Below are 17,523 nucleotides of genomic sequence, written 5' to 3'. Positions count from 1 at the left end.
TCCAGGCAGGATTACTCCTAAACCATCCTGCCTCTCAAAGCTATCCTCATCTCCCTACATTCATTCATGGAATGCTCACCTTTTAGAATCCTTATTTTCTTTCAAAGCTCAAAGCTCCATCTCCATGATCCCCTCTAGTATTAGTATCTTTTCCATCTTCAATATATCAGCATTTTTCTTCTATACATGTTTCTAATATTAGTGTAAAGCCAGCACTGTTTTGATTCTTGTCTTTATAACCCCAGCAACCTAGGACATTGCCTTTTGTGCACACAGTGGATACGACAAGTATTTGACAAATTGAGTTTTTATTATCCTAAAAGATATTTTCAAATCTATGAAATATTCCCAAGCTCTTCACTCCACAGTCACTATCATCTGAGTTACTCCTAAGAAGGAGGGACTATGGGGAGAAAACTCTGGGAATGGATTCAGGAGAGGTGTGAGTAGACAGACTAACAAAGAAAGGAAGTTCCTAACATGAATTTGTTAGTTTCCAAGGAGATCAACCTCAGGAGCTTTTAGGGCACTGATGTTACTGTAGCAGCCCTCTCTAATGTCCCCAGATGGCTTGGACTGAACATAACCTTTTCCCTTTATCTTTCCAAACCTGGTCTCTGTTGCTTCCACTTTAGAATTTAGAACTGGTTTGACCTCAGAAACCACTCCTCCCCTCTTATCACCAAACCTTCCTGGCACAAAACTCTCCAGTGTCAACTCCATCTCAATCCCTTCAAGGTCTCTATACCTAGCCAGAAGCAAGGAGATGCAGCAGCACAGTAGGCAGGGCATGCAGGCAGAACACATTGAAAGGGGGCCTCTCCATTGCTGAGGTCAACATCTGGAGAGACTTAAGTTTCAGAGAGGGATTTATACTGAGTCATCAACATATGTAAGGACTGTCAGCAGCTTCACGATGCTCAATCTTAATGAGCCCCAATCCTCATCCTGCTGGGAGGAACCAGCCCAGTGAAGACAAGGGTTGGGCTCCCAGGAAAATTAATAGAGTAAGTATGAAATAAAGAAGTGAGAGGCAACCCCAAGACAGAGGAGGCCTCCAAGACAATATACCCTGCTCCTTTCCTCACCTAAAGTAGTCCATGGGAGATTCAGTCAAAAGAATCATCTAATGAAAGAGGAAACACTGTTTTCAGATTCATAAATGCCTTACGTAGGAAGGACCTGACAGAGGTCATCCCTCTGTCTCCAAAAAAGATGAAACCAAACTCAAATCAGAGATGGGAGTAAAAAGAGCAAGTTTGCTTTCTGGTCTTCAAAGTTCTTCAAAAACCCAGCCATCTTTTTCTGTGCCCAATAGCAATTAAGAAATGAGGAGAAATGGGTTATGTTAGAATCATGTGGACTTCATGGGGATAGTTGAGATAGGAGAGAAAAGGGGAATTTCATTTCATCCCTGATGCTAGTATATTTTGGGCAGCTTAAGTACCCATTCCATGTACATCACAATTTCTTCATCTGAAAAAAATGAGAAGGGAAAGTTTTTGATTGGGGGGTAATGACCTGACCTCAAGGAAGGATAATGAATTCAGAGTTGGCTATGCTCCCTAGACAGATACCTCCAGGCCCTCTTAGGATCATATGTGGCCTCTCCAAACCATACCTAACTTATCACTGGCTTTCTCTATACTGTGGTACAGTTAGTTGAAGAAAGGAACAGGTCTGATCATTGGGCATTTGATCCTTCCTAGCCCCATGAGTCCAGACATTTTGTCCAACCTAAACACCCCTATTGACCGCACCCTTTGTTTCTGACTCACACACACACCCCCATTGGGCTTTCTGTCTACTCAAGTTTCTTGTTTTAGGGTTGAGGAGGGGTTATGCTCCCAGACTATGCAAAGGGGACTTTTCTTTTTCTTTGTTTTTTTTTTTTCCCAACAAGTTTCCTAGGCCTGGCTTTTTTCCCCCAGATGATCTCAGCTTCTCCTTGGCAAGATCAATCCATTGGGGGTAGGAGGGGTCATCATGGGGAAAGAAATATCATCCTGCCTCTGTAGCCATCAGAGAAAATGAATGCCTTTTAATCCTTCAAAATGAATTCCTTTGAGGATTTTTAGGAAGCAAAGCCTTTGGGAAGAGGAAAGTTTATTACTCCAAGTTAGGCTGGCCTTCTCCATTTAGAAAGAATGTCACCTAACCCCCAATATATGTAAAATTACTCCTCCCACCCCAACTCTTCATTCTCAATTTTAACTTGAAGAAGAGGGTGTGACAAAATCTATGACCAGGAATGCTTAGTCAAAAGGCTAATCAATTCTGATGACAGTCAAAGCTTTTCCCTTTTCCAATCCTGTTTCCAACTATGGCTGCACAAAGACAGAACAGGGGGTGGAAAAGGGAAAATGAAAGTTCTTTGTCATGTTTTCACATCCCCTATATGTATTATTAATCTGGGGGAACCAAACATTAATTCTCTGACAAAATATGAATGGTTCCATCCATGTCATAAAGATAGAACCCTGGTCTTGAGGAGAGCCGTGTTTTGTGAGCAAAACAATAGAGGAAAATGTGACATGTTTCTAAATAGCTTGAGAGAAACATGAATATTGAATACAAAAATCTCTCTGCCTTAACACATCTATGGAGGGAACAATCAATGGATTTTTTTCTCCTGAGAACCAGCTAATTTGGTTAACACAGTGCTAAGTACTGTGAGGGTGCCAGGGTGGAAAAATACAAATCATCAATTCTTCCCTTTAAGAAGTTGTATTCAAGACTGATGGCAAACACCAGTCTACAATACCTTCTTGAATCATCACCAAGAGAAGGGTCCTGGAGCAACATGGAGATTCTTGGAGAGTCTAGTTTTCAAGTTTGGAAAACAATTTATTGGGAGATGTTTTAGGAATAAGCTGAGAATGCCTAGTTATAGATGGGACTAGATGACCTCTGACTTCATTTCTAAGGATTAACCTTTCTTAAGCTTGAAGGACTCCTGGGGATGTGGGTGAGTTTTCTGGGTTTGTTTATTTAGAAATTGTCTGCTGTGTTATTAGTATGAGGAACTCTTAATGAGGAAATTACCTCCTCCAAAGCAATTGATATCTTCTCTCCCAGTACTGTATGGTCTTGGAAAGCTGTCTGAGAGCCCTGAAGGATACCTGTCTTTCCTAGAATAATGCAGCTTAGATCTATTTGATTCTCAGACCAGTTCTTTGGCCACTGTATTTTACCATCGTCTGCTTTCCAGTTATAAAATAGCAAAGAAGAAGAAAAATGATAGGAGGTGAGGAATGAGGAGTCAACATTTTTAAATCAAGATTTCCTTATCTAACCTTCAAGGCTTTTTATATCTGCTGGATCAATCTTATTTTATCATCATCATCATCTTCATCAATTTCCAACAGTTCTCCCTTTTGCACCTGTCATCCTCCTCACTTAATGTTATTATTCTTTCATTCAAAAGCCTTCATCTGATTCCAACTACCTATTAAATAAAATCCTGGCATCAAAGGTCCTCTATAATCTGTTTCCAATCTACCTTTCTGGTTTAACTTCACATAATCTACCCATAATCCAGTCCAACCGGACTACTCAAGTTCAAGAGCCACCTTGAACATATTCTTTCCCTGATTAATCCAGTCTAAGTTGATCTCTCTCATCTCTGAACTTGTAATACTAACTAAAATGGGTTTACATATATCTTTAAGATATGAACTCCCTTATCTAGCACTTGGTTTACTTATTCAGTATTAGCTACTATTATGTGCATGACACCCCTCTAGCCCTGGAGTACTGGAAATTTCTTTGTATTAAAAACAGTGATGTTTCCTGCTCTCAAAAAGTATTTACATTCTACAATGGAATGGAATAGGGTGGGAATTACTACATAAAATATAGAAAAATAGGTATCTATATAATATATAGATATATAATATAATATATATGATAGATATATCTATGTCTGTATGTACATATGTGTGTATGTACATGTATATATATGTACATATATAGTGTGTACATACACATAAATATATGCATGTGTGTATATACATACATATACATGTGTGTATGTAAACATAAATATACACACATGCACACATATATATGTATATGTAGGGTTGATGGAAGCAAAAAAAAAAATCCACGAATCTCTTTAGGAAAATTTGAAGGAATAGGAACTTTAATTTTATTCTGAAAACAACCAATAAGTTTATCAATCATCAACAAGTTACGCGCTGAGGACACCCTAGGTACTCTGGCACTTTGGGGGACACAGAAGAAATACATCACCTCTGGGAAGGAATAAAAGACATAGGCAAGAGCCCCAAATATTAGCATTGGCGCTGCCATTAGTATGTTCTTTATGACCTTGGTTGAGTTCCTTCACTTCGGTAGGTCTCAGCTTCCTCCTTTGTGAAATGAGAACATTATATTTCACAATCTCTGGGATCCCTTCAAACCCTGACACTTTGTGGTTCTGTGAGATGAGAACAGCCTCCATGAAACATATAGTGAAGCAGGGACCTTCTAAAAATCAAATGTAGGACTATTATCTTTGAAGGAATGGAGAGGGCCATTGATTGTTTATATCTAAATCTACGAAAGCAGTGTTTGAGAAGATCGACTTCTGTCACATCTAAAGGAAAGAGTTTGAAGGCAATATAATCAGTTCAGGACCTGGTTCTCCACCAGGACTGAGAAGAAAAGTTTTCAAAATCAGAAGAGTTTGAGAGTAATAATACAGACTGAGTATTATCCTTGAGGCAGTGGAGAACCATTGAGATTTATGCTGCAGTCAGTGAGCAGATGAAAGCAATATTTTAGATTAATCTGGCAGAAATATACAGGTCATATTAGAGAGAAGGCACACCTGGATGAACCAGGTTAACAAAGGCAGCCAGGAAGGAGCATTCTTGGCGTGATGGGAGACCATGAATCTGAACTAGGTGGGTGATAACTAGGTAGGAATTAGCTAGAGAAGGAAATGGCAAACCACTCCAGCATCTTTGCCAAAAAGACACCCAAATGGGGTCAAGAAGAGTCAGACATGACTGAAACAATTAAACAATGTAGGAATTAGGAAAAATAAGAAACTCTACTAAAGGAAACAGTTCAAAGACAATAATCAACAGGGAAGAGAGAGTTGATAAGAAGGAAGAGCTGTTCATTTTAGGACCTAAGTTAAAAATGAGAGGAAACATTAAAGTGGAAATTCTTTGTAAGGAAGTAGAGATCTTTTTTTTCATGTGTGTATGACCTGATCTTTTAAGATGAACTTTTTTTAATTTATAGTTTTCATCACTGTATTACAAAATAATTGATTTCCTTTGTAATTCTATGCATTTTTGCTTTACCTCATTAAAAACATTATTTAGATAGAAGGTTCATAGACTTCACTAGACTGCCAAAGATGTCATGATATGCAAAAAATGAAGAACCCTTTTTTTCAGGGATATAGGAAGGTCTTTCTAGCCTCTTTCTGGACCACATTCTACATGTATATCCCCCAATCAAAATATAAATAATTTCTCTTATGTCTCCTGGGAAATTAGGGACCTGCCAAATAATAAATAGTTGATTTGAGTTTATCTCTTATATGGAAATGACTTCCTCATTTGGAGAGGTCCTGAGTCATGATAATGAAAAAAAGCCCCACTCTTTTTCCCATATAAGGTCCAAAGCCCATAAAGGTAGGGTCTCACAATGGGGCCACACCCTCTTCCACCTCATAATGGCCAAAGGGTTAAATAGACCAGCCCCTGGCCTTTGGGCTTTTCAAAGCCCCCGGACTCTGGCAGCTAGCAACATGTCTACCAACAGGAGAATGAAAAGCCGAGGCGGGAGGAGAAACAAGAGCAGATCTCCTCACAAGGGGGTCAAAAGAGCTGGAGCTAAAAGGAAATACCGGAAGGCTGGGCTGAAGAGCAGAAAGAGAAGTGAGGAAGGTGAGTATGGGGGTGAGGAGGAAGAGGAGTTTCCTAGAACCCCCCAGAAAGGGACTTCAAAGGCCACATCTCTAAAGTCCACCCCTTAACCAATGCAGAAAAATCCCTTCTAATACACTTGGAGGCAGGGTGGTGTTAGTAGGAAGAGCCCCCCTGGACCCCTTGGGGGGGGGGGTCATGAGAACACCTCCCCATGAGTCCTGTCTCTGCCATTTACCAAGATGTGTGTGATCATGGAAAGGTAAGTTCTTACTTGTGTGCCTCAGTTTCCTCATCTGTAAATTGAAGGTATTCATAACTCTTGTAAAGGGGTTCTTGTGAGGGAAAAACGCTTTGTAAAATAAAGAGTTAACCTTATATAAAAGCTCCAGACAAGACTTTTGAGTTGTCATCAACTTGAATTTTTTCAGGTTTCAGATCTTTTAAATTCTCTCATGGTCCACCTGAATCTGACTTTGAGAGCTTTATAAATGTCTGTCCCACAAAAAAAAAAAAAATGTCCACAGTTGACATGACCAATAGTTGGAAGGTTATAATTAGGATGCAGCAGGTTTCAGGAACAAAAACCCACCCCTATCTCTGTCCTTCCTCACAGCTCACAGGACTTACCGTTCCAACTTGTGATTCCACCAAGAGCTCAGAGCTGCTGGACTTCTTAGCAACATCAGTCCGCAGTGAAAAAGAACAGGGGGTCTGCCAGGGCAACCAGAGGTGGTTCGATCAGAGAAGGAAAAAAAAGGAAACATATTGAATTTGGGAAAAATCCAGGCTTGAGGAAGTGAGGAAATGGATAAGAAGGCATTTTTCCCCCAACATCTCAATAAAATTTAGAAACCTGGTGTAAAAAAAAAAAAGTCATGACAATTTTTCGTTGCTCTGATGAACCTCTCTACGGGCTGGGGGGGAGGGATGGGGTTAATGTTTTATAGCCTTTTCAAAGTTTCCCAGTCCAAGCCCAGCCACCCCTAGGCATTATTGAAAGGAGGCAGTCAGGTAGTAACAGTAACATTAAGAGAAAAGGAATATTATAAAAATTCCAGTAGTAACAGGATGAAGCCACACTCCTAAAAAGTCTCCCTGCTCTTCAGATCAAGATCTCACATGTTGTGCTCCCAAGGCACAAGAAAAAAGTTTGAGAAAAGTGATAGATAGCTTTTTGCCATTGAACATACATGCAAAACACACAAATTTTACACGTGACCCCCACAGTTTAGTTTTCAAATACAACTTCATTCCTTTATAATGCTCGTGTAAATTTCCAAGGAGAAACGTCTTCCATCCTGAGAAGCCACAAGTCAACAAAACTTATATTCTCCCCTGTTTGTTGTGTTATAAATACTTGCTCAGGAGAGACTCTTTTCGCACCAGAATCCAAAGAGGTTTAAGGGGGTGGCTTGCCAAGAGTTGGGTCACTTCATTCATTCAGTTGATGATAATCCACCAAGACTGGTCTCTTTAGGAACAAAGCACTTGTGTTAGGTTCTTTGGAAAAACGTCTTCTGTAAATCACATCTGGAGAAACTGAGGCACTGCTTTTTCTTAGCATAGCATAATATATTACGTTGAAAGCCTGAAGGAGGGGGGAAGGATTTGAATTCCACTATAGTCAGACTATACTATTTATTTCTTCCTGCACAAAAGATGTACAAAGATTAAGATAAAAGGGATTTGATCTCAGGCAGTGAAAAAAGGTTAGAAACAGGTAGGTAGATAGACTTTGTTCTCTAAAAATTATTTGTTTATTCCCTCCCCAGGAGCTGGAGCTGTTCAGTCAGCAAGCCAAGGGAAAAAACAACTATTGGCTGATATAAATAGTCCAGCGACCCTTGGACAAAAAGCTTAATCCAAAAAATTCTCTTGAATTCAGAATTGTGTTTGGTGTGGGTTTTTCTTTTTTTACCATTTTATTTATATATATATATATATATAGTATTTTGTCACCATTGAAAATGTAACTTTTGATAAGCAAGTGTTGAAATCTCATAAATACCCTCATACTACAGATGACTATTTCATTCCTTGTTGCTACTGGCCGGGGTGAGGTTGCTCAGGTTACACTCCCCACCCATCTTACCACCCATCCACCATCTCACTCTAAGGACTTTAAAGCAGCACCTTCTCTGGAGCCTTCTTTTCCTCAGCCAGTGGGCCACCACCACCCCCTGGGCTTACTTTGTACAGTTATTATTTTCGGGGCATGTGATTGTGCTGAGGTGGATAAAAGCTATTTTTCTACTCACTTTTGATGAGATTGAATGAATTTGACCAAGGGATATGCATTCCAACTAAAATAACTTTGATATTAAAAGTTAGTGATATAACTTGTTTTTAACTCATTTGAAAAGGTAGATCTCATCTTATTAGAGATATCCAAGAGAAGGGAGGGAGAGAGGAAGAGAGAGAGAGAGAGAGAGAGAGAGAGAGAGAGAGAGAGAGAGAGAGAGAGAGAGAGAGAGAGAGAGAGAGAGAGAGGTCTTATCAGGCAAATTGCTTTTTGTTTTTTTTTAATATAGACACAATAATAACTCTTAATATAGATGGGACAAACCTCCACCTTGGGGGGAAGGTTTCTGTTTTTATATCCTTTTCAGAATAAATGGGAAATAAGTAGCCAGTGGTTCATACCACCACTCATTTTTAAATTAAAGGCTCAGAGAAGGGAAAGGGGATGGTGATGGTTCATATGAGCAGGAATTTGATGAACTCAAGCCATCTGAATAAGTGGGATGATCTGGGCAAGGGGGGGGGTAACACTGAAGGGAGAGAGGTGTGAAAAAGGGGTAACACTTGAAGGGGTTGTGATGGGGTGAGATGTGTGAAAAAAGGTGGGGGAAGGCTTGAGCCCCAAGCCTATATCTTTTATAGATATCCCCTAGCCAGCTAAGCTAACTAGCTTAGCTAAGGAGACTTCATTTCCAACCTGCATTTTTTTCTGATGCAGTGTGGTGTGTTGTGTCCTGAAGCCTCATTTGGCTTCTTTTCAAAGTTAATTTTTAGTAAAAGGAAAAAAGATGATAATCTTGGCCACAAGATTTGTTATATTTAGGTCACCCTGACCTCCTTGCTAAGATTTGGGACTTCTAATCATTTCCAAGGCCAAACAATAGTACTGATCATGATAATAAAGGTTTAGTGAACCCAGCTGGAGAATGAAGAACCCATGGGTGAAAGTGGCACGTAGCAGGCACTTAATAAAATGCTCGTTGATGATTTTTGTGGCGATCATGTTTGGGTACGTATCTTCTTGATTCCCACCCCTCATTCCCCATCGTCTGCTAGACAAGGTAATCAAAGGTGAAAAAAAAGAACCCAGTAGTAAAGAGGGGGTGGGGAGTAATCTGGAAAAATACCTAGAGATCAGTAAAAAGGGAACACACACACACACACACACACACACTAGCAACCAGGAGGGGAGACAAGCCCTAAAGTTGGTGGCATCTTCGGTGTAACATCTTGCTTTTCCTATCTCTGGACAATGATCTGTGTGGCAAATAGCCTAGTCAGTTGTTCAATTCCTTGCTTTTCCAAACATCTGGGTTCAGACATCAGAATTGCCAGACTTTAACAATATTTAATCAATAAACATTTGGACAGCTGATTTGTATGAACTGCTTCAATGACTGTTATCTATCAAATAAGACAGAAACTGTAAAAATGGAAGAAAAAAAACCTAGTAACAGCTCTGAGGTCAGTGTTCTGAATTTTTCTCTAAATAAAGCATACAATTCAAGTAAAATAAGAGAATAACTTCCATGACTTCCTCTTGGTTTAGTTTTTATTACAGTATTTCTTACCAAAAGAACTACAACTACGTTTCTTAGAGGGCCAAATTTCACTCAATATTGTTACATAAACTACAAAAGTCTCTATTAATTGACTTTGAGGTCCTTATCAACTGTGAAAAGATTATTGCGAGTCAAGGAGATCTCAGCCATCTGAGTGGCTTTACCTGCCACTAACTAGTAAGTCATTTTCTCTCTTAAGTCTGGGCTGTTGGTGCTAGTTTTATAGCATTTGAACCTATTGGGCTGGGTTTCTTCCACCAGGATGGAAACTTAGAGGATATATCTATATGTCTAATCCAATATCTCCAGGCTGGACTTTTCTAATACCCCTTAATAATCCTGTAGTCACTGAACAAATGAGCCAACTAATATCCCTTCCAGGTATGTAGTTCAGTACTGCCTTCTCTACCAATGACAAGACAAAAACAGGGACACATGGATGAACAAAACCATTATATGAATGAATATAATGGTAATAGTATTAGGCTGTGTAAGAAATAATAAAAAAAAAAATGTCATAAACCTAGAAAGCCTTGTGAGAACTGATACAGAAATTACACAAGGAGAAAGAACTATACAATGATAAACACTAGACAGACAAACTTTGAAAAAATTAAGAACTCTGATGAACGCAATGGCACCAACCGGACCAAAGATGAGTTTATGCTATCCACCTCCTGACAAGAGAGAGGGAATAGATGAGGGACAGACTCAAGAAGCGTAATATTCTCCCTTCTTTTGGATATGACAATGTTGGAAATTTGCTTTGGCTTGATTAAAAATTGTCACAATAGCTATTTTTTTCCAAATGGGGAAGCTGGGGGAGAGACAAAGTAAATATTGGGGGGGAGAAAGGTAATAAAGGGTTACACAAAAAATAACACAAAACTAGGGGAGAAAACCTCACTACTGACTACCATTCCATCCAACTATCTATGAAAGGGAATCCCTTTAAATTAAAATCTCTTCCACTGTGCCTTTCTCAGGAGTTATTCTGTGAGCCACATCACTTTTAGCCTGCTATTTAGAGTAAAAAAAAAAAAATGTTTTTAAAATATGTAGAATGTTGACCCTTGGGATAAACCACACATAAAAGGCAATATTAGAGAAACAGCTCATAGTTTAAAGCAGGCCAAGTACTTGCTAAACTGGGGTACTTTCTCCTTCCTGGCTCTCTGAGATGCCCTGGCTGGCTTCCTTTCCTACTTCTATCTACTCCAAGGCCTGCTAGAGGCCTCTATCTCAATTGCCTGGTGGTAATCTGAGGGATTAAGACCCTTCCTGACTGACTCTCTATTGGGGGCTCCTTTACTGCCTGAAGTTATATGTTAATTAAACTCTTAAGAATGATATCTATTACCCCTACTATAGATTCTCTCTTTTTCCTCCTCTCCTTCTCTCTCTCCCTCTCTCCCTCCCTTCTCTCTTTTTCTCTCCAAAACACCCCTTCCCAGGTCATCTCAGTCATCTCTTCTCAGGGCCGCTTCTCTCCCTTCCCAAATTGCTCTCTGATTTTTTTCATGACTGGTTTAATCCTTTATTGTTCTTAACATGTAACTCAGACTTCTCCTCCCTGGATGTCTGGTCCAAAGGTTTTCATCTATTGTATAAGAATCCTCTGTTTCCTCTCAGACAACAACACTGACAAAGCTCCTTTGTTAAGCTACATTAGAGATGGTTCTTGTCTGCAGTCAAGGCAGTGGAGGGGACTGTTCTACTAGACATACATGCAGTTAGGGAGGGCTGCTATTTATCACATATCATCACTAGGCTAGCGGCCATCCTCTACCCTCCAACATCCTACCTAGCAGCACCTTTATTAAAAAGTGAAAGAGAGAAAGAAAGGGAGAGAAATCCAGGATGCTGAGCCAACATCCCAGTATGGATGGTGTCAAAGATTTCTTGGATACACTGATTAGGAAACAAGGGGATCATGGATCCATACTAGTGAATAAGAAATAAGGTCCCTAAATACCATCATACAAACTTTCCCAAAGAAGTTAAATAATATGTGACCTGAGGAAACCAAAAATGAATGGCAAAACCTAGACTATAGAACCCAGGTTTCCTGTCTCTTGGAATGTCTACAAGGCTCACCTTCCTTTGTGAATCCTCCTAGAGTCAGCCTCCATTTTGCCAAAGCTAGCCTGACTTCATTCTTGCTCTTGGTCCTGTTCCTAACTTTCTGCACTTAAAAATCAAGCCCCTGCCCTGGGTACCCTCACCCCCCCACTCTACACCTTCATGTCTGTTCTTCGAGGTCAGGACCGTCTCTCTTTTTACTTTATACTTTACTTTTTACATGGAATATAGTAAGAAATGTTTCCTTTCCTTCCTAATCACATCAGGGTAACCGACTGAAGTGAACTTGAAGGTGGCTAGAGGGATATGACAGATGGGATGGAAGATAGAACACAGAAGAAGAAGGGGAAAAACTCACTTTTTAAATCTGGATTTATGACAGGAGGACATATTTATACATGGAGAGAAAATGAACTCCTGAAAGAGTCCTTTGGCAGAAATGCCTATAAAGAGAGAACAGCTATAAGATGGAAGGGACTTTAGTGATCTTTTATAAGATCAGATCCAGAGGTGAAAAAACATCTACAGAGCCTATTTTACAGATGAAGAAAGAGAGGTTCAAAGTGAGACCAGGTTCACACATTAAGCCCAAATAATATTACATCAAAAGTGAGAACTGAAGCCAAATCTTCTGACTTGTCCTGTGTCATGCCCACCTCCATGAAAGTGAATCACAAGACCAACAAATATTTGGTGGGATTTTTGGAAAGATAATAAATAATAAATCTAAATAAATCAATGCAAGTTCCTCATTGTGTCATACTCGAAACCCAAAAAAGATGAAATACTTTGGGGCTATTTTCAGAATGAGGACATTTGGGGAACTCCATGAAGTTTAACTGTCTTTCAAACCCATATCTCCTGATTCCAAATACAGCACCCCTGGCCCATGCCGTACACCATTTAAGGACAAGAAAGGGTTAGTTATCACATGCCTGTAAGCTTTTTCCAGTCCCACAGCCCCTCTTTGTATATAAAAAGAAAGAAAAAAGAGGATTGTGGTGCTGTGGGCTACAACAGACCTATTGTCTTTCCCTGAAGAGAGGAAGGTGGGGCCAAGGGGGAGAGGATGGAGGGAACAGTGCTGACTGGGGCATCCTGGCAGCCTTGATTTCATCTAGGAATTGCTGGACAAATGCCCAAATGTATGCCCTGGGTGGGGCAAAGAGGAGAAGGTAGAGTGGGAAGGGTTTGAACATCCTGAAAAGTCTGAAATGCATGGGGGGTGGATGTTGCTCAGAGAGAAAATATACGTGTGTGTGTGTGTGTGTGTGTGTGTGTGTGTGTGTAATTATGTCAGATTAGATTCTGTAACTGTCATGCACCACCTCCAGGCCTTGCCCAATCCTCTCCCCACCTAAACCCCAGGCTCCTAACAAAAGTAATCTTATCCCTGTTTGACTTTTATTATAGCATTTTGTCTGGATCTGTCTTTTGTCCTTATCACCTAGTATCAAGAGGATTATGGATTTAAACCTGGAAGGGGCAGAGTGGAAATTTCATGTTGAATGGTAAGGTAGTGCTAGTTGGTAGAAGTCCACAAAGGCCATGTTTATAGTTACTCTGAAGAGGATTTGGCCCCTGGAGTTAACAATTGATGTAAACAGAAGCTCCAGAGGTCAGGGTTATCTCTAAGGTGGTCTAGAGGATATCACTTCAACAATGTGACAGACCTTTAGGCACTGTTGGGCACTGAATATACAAAGACAAAAATCAAACAGCCCCTGTGTTTGAGGGGCTTACATTTCACTGGACAGAAGGACAGTGATGTGCCTGGGGGTGAGTCTCTGGCTTCAGAAAACAAGCTCAATACAAGTTTGGGGTACAAACAGGCTTTGCCTGGACAGCCATGAGCAGAGCCTGACCGATCCTGCCCCTCCCCATCCCAAGATTCTAGTGAGTTCTTTGTCTTAGTCAATCTTCATGACAAAGTGGGAGATGCAGGTTAGTTTGGGAAGAAGAAATATTTGGGAAATGAAAAGTACACTAGAACTTGGAGTGGGGAATTCAGCTGAGAGCGAAGTTCAGGGACTTTCCTATGAATGAAGGAATGAATGAAAAGACATTCCTTCATTTCTTATTTATGTGTCAGGTTCTGTGCTCAACCTTAAGAAACTGAAGGGAAAGGTGAGGGAAAGGTGTGTTGGTAAATGACAACCAGCTGCCTGAAAAAAATGTATGCATGGTACACTTCTAATCTTGCATCAATAACATTTTCTCCCATCATTTTCTTTAAGTAAAGACAATTGACAAAACAAATCGCATAAACAAAACAATAAATCAAGATTTATGAGGTGTGGAATTTGTTCACACTGAAAATTAAGACTTGACTCTGGAGCCAGTTGGCGCTGCCTCAGGAGAAATGTTTTACAGAAAGAAGTCAGAGACAATGGCCATTGGGTTCATAGAGCAATTTGACGGACACGTCCCTTCCAGGACTATCGTGTGATTCTATTATTGCTCTCAGAGACAGAGTTGAAAATTTGGGGAGGGAGAAAAGATGGTACACACACGTCGGGATGGAGATGGCTGCAAAGGGCATAAGGGCCCAGGCATGATGTGAGCATTGGTGACCATCAGAAGCCCAGGATCCCAGGGGAAGCTTCAGAATGGAAGCAGAAGCGCATGTGGCATGGCTATGAGATGACCAAGAACATGAGTCAGTACAGTTTTGGACACTACCTGGTCAGCTGGGCAAGTTGGTCAAGATGTGCCCATGGGCCTAAGGAATATGGTCAAGAGTTCTGGGTAAGGCTTCTCCGATGGAGAAGAGGCCAGGCTTCAAAGGATCAGCAACATAAAGGACAGCAGCAGCCAACGAGGGCATCAGCTAAGCCCTCCCTGCCATTGTACAGAGGAGAACCAGAAGAAAGAAAAGGGGGATCAGCTGAGAGCCCAAGAGCCCAGAAGTCACCTTGGCTAGTCACCCAGGACTCAGTCTAAAACCATGCTGCATTGACTGTAATTGGGTATAGGAGTAGGCAAATATATATGGAAGGGGTCCTCAGTCTCTAAATGCCTCCTAAAGGGATGATTCCACCTCCCCAAATCCTGCACTCCACCCCCACCCCATAATTTATCTTATGGTCAAGTCATTCCTCTCCCTTTAATCCATAGAATGATAAAAAAAAAAAAAAAAAAAGACTATGTCTGGGATGTGGGAGATATCACAAAGATTATATAATAGGTACTAGATTAAAGGGTACTAATAGGAAGGTAGTTAAGTGAGTTTTCCTTCCTTTCGTGCTTCTTTCTCTTCTTCTTTTCCTACCCTCCTTCCCTTCTTCTTTCCTTTCTTTCCTCTTATCTTCCTTCTTTCCCTCCCTCCTTCCTTCCTGTCTATTTTCAAAACCAGGCTTCCCAACTTGGTAGTGTGGCCACCACTTCAGGACCCAACCTTGGTGGCTGTACAACAATCAGCACAAAAGCTCAGTCTTCTTCCATTTTCTGACCTGGGCCACTTTGTCCCTTCATGGGCAGTCTGGTGCCCCCCTCCCCCTCCTTTTACAAGGGTCACTCTGCTGGTGCCAGACAATATGAACACCCAACAGGCTTTTACCCCACTGCATTTCAGAGTTCCTGATCGCAAGGGATGCACAAACCTCAGCTTCCTCCAGCATATGGATTTGCAGGGTTGCAAAACAAAATCTGGCCAAAGTTGAGCTTTTCCAGAATTTTCTTGGCAGTTCTGCCTGTACCCCTCATGAGAAAGAAAAGATCTCTTTACTGGATTAGGGGCCATAGCCTGAATTCAATCAACCTAGGGGAACCAGATGACAGCTGTCACTCCCCATACCGAACCTTGGCTGAGAAGTAGAGGAGGGAGAATCTTAGATTTCACCTTGTTAATTGCTTCCATTTGATGAGCCAGGTTGCTGCTGCTGCCTGACCACCTCTCCCCGTGCCCCTCCCCAATTGATTTCATCTTTGGATTTCCATCAGACCTGTCCAACATCTGTTTCCTGTCTCTCCCCGGCTACCCCACTGGGCTGCTCTGAGAGGCCCGCAGCATCTATCACCTGACTTTGGAGGAGAGCATCTGGCCCAAGGCTGGGGGCCTCACAGCTTGTCCAGCTAATGTGGCCTCCTGAGGCTCAGCAGTTTGATTCCCCCTGTCTAAAATGTTGACATAATACTTTCTGAGCAACATCTGGTTTTGTTGAAAGGAGGAAAAGGTGACCCAACAGACTTGCAGAGACACAGACAGATCAATTAGAATAATAATAGTAGCTAACATTTATGTAGTCCTTAAAGGTCTGCAAAGTGCTTTATACAAATATGATCTCATTTAATCCTCATGACAACTCTGAGTGCTAGATGGTATTATGGTTCACATTTTACAGATGAGGAAACTGAGGCAGACAGCTCTTCAGTGATTTGCCCAGGCTCACACACCTAGTAAGTGAGTGAGTCCATCTTTGAACTCAAGGCTTCCTGACTCTAGGTCTGTGCCATTTAGCAGTCTCAAATGAAGAGGAAAGACTGTGGAATCAAGGAGTCAGGACCTGGGTGCTCTCTGGGGTTGGCTGTTCCAGGTCAGATAACACCCTTTTATCTTCTGGGTCTCAACTCCTCCATCTAGGAAAAATATAATAAAAGAACTTTCACCTGCTTGCCAATGTAGCCTAGGAATAAAAGAGGTTGATATAACCACAGCTGTGGCAGTTTTTTAAAAAGCCAATAAGATCTAAATGGAATAAAACAGTGAAAACAAAATAAATCATGGTTCTGCTTTGCCTGAGCTTTAGAAGGTTTGTGTCTGTGAAGTCTGCTTCAAGTCTTCTGGTAGTTTGATAGCCACGATGACCCTACTCCTTAGAATCTTTAGAAATTACTAGAATTATAGAGACACTCCTCTATTTTCTAGAGATGACAAAATGTTTCAGGGGACTGATAAAATGAAAAATAACATGAGGTGGTCTTTCCATGTCCAAGCACTAGCATCTGTTTCATTTCTATGGTAACCTTGGGGCATGGGAGTAGACTTGCCACCTTTGGAGGCAAGGATACGCAAGTCTTCAAGTGGAGTTGTGGCCATATCCATTCAGAGATATGGACCAAACCCTGAATATATGGTGGTCAGTCTGATCAATCTCTAATATACTTTCTGTCTTTTGATCCTCTCAGAAAAAGCCTTATAAAAATCTGTAAGACATGATTCTATGCCTACAAACAGAAATATATATTATATATATTTATAAATATATATATACACATACATATATATGTATTCCTTTGCATGTACTTATGTGTGCATACATAAATACCATCTTATATAGGTATACATGCATATGAATGACTACACATATGGGTCTGAATGGGAATGCTCATATCCATGTAACGCAAATACCCAACCCCAGTCCCTGGGTTACATATCATTGGCCTGAAGAATTAGTACTGGGTCATTATACTTTTCACAAAGAATGGTGTTATATAGGCTATACAGCTTGGAATTTTGTATGGTAGGAGGGGTGGGGGGTGGGGGGTGGGGTAGAAAGTCTAGGAGGGATTGGTGTTGGAACAAGCTTGGGAAATGGCCAAAGTATATGGCTGCTCCAAAGAGTCTGGAGTCACCAGATTTGAACTGAGATACAGTGAATAACAATGCTCCTAGTGATAGGTGGACAGTGGAGATCAGAAAATCTGCTTGTTAAACCCTACCCTAACGATGAGACAGAAACCTGAAATATCAAAGAAATTAAGTTTTGGGAAATTCTGAATTGGAACCAAGAGGCTTCTACCACTCC

General features: G+C 40.8%; 1 protein-coding gene across 1 annotated transcript; it reads left to right on the top strand.

The window, feature by feature from the left end:
• The first annotated feature begins 5,725 nt into the window (after positions 1–5,725).
• Positions 5,726–6,763, top strand: TNP1 (transition protein 1). Its single transcript, XM_072617657.1, has 2 exons — positions 5,726–5,909; positions 6,505–6,763. The coding sequence occupies exons 1-2, from the start codon at positions 5,771–5,773 to the stop codon at positions 6,531–6,533; spliced, it is 168 nt and encodes a 55-aa protein (XP_072473758.1). The 5' UTR covers positions 5,726–5,770; the 3' UTR covers positions 6,534–6,763.
• Positions 6,764–17,523: the final 10,760 nt, after the last annotated feature.

The sequence above is a fragment of the Notamacropus eugenii genome, chromosome 6 (genome assembly GCF_028372415.1).
Source record: "Notamacropus eugenii isolate mMacEug1 chromosome 6, mMacEug1.pri_v2, whole genome shotgun sequence".
Classification (NCBI taxonomy): Eukaryota; Metazoa; Chordata; class Mammalia; order Diprotodontia; family Macropodidae; genus Notamacropus; species Notamacropus eugenii.
This window is presented reverse-complemented; position numbering and strand designations above follow the sequence as displayed.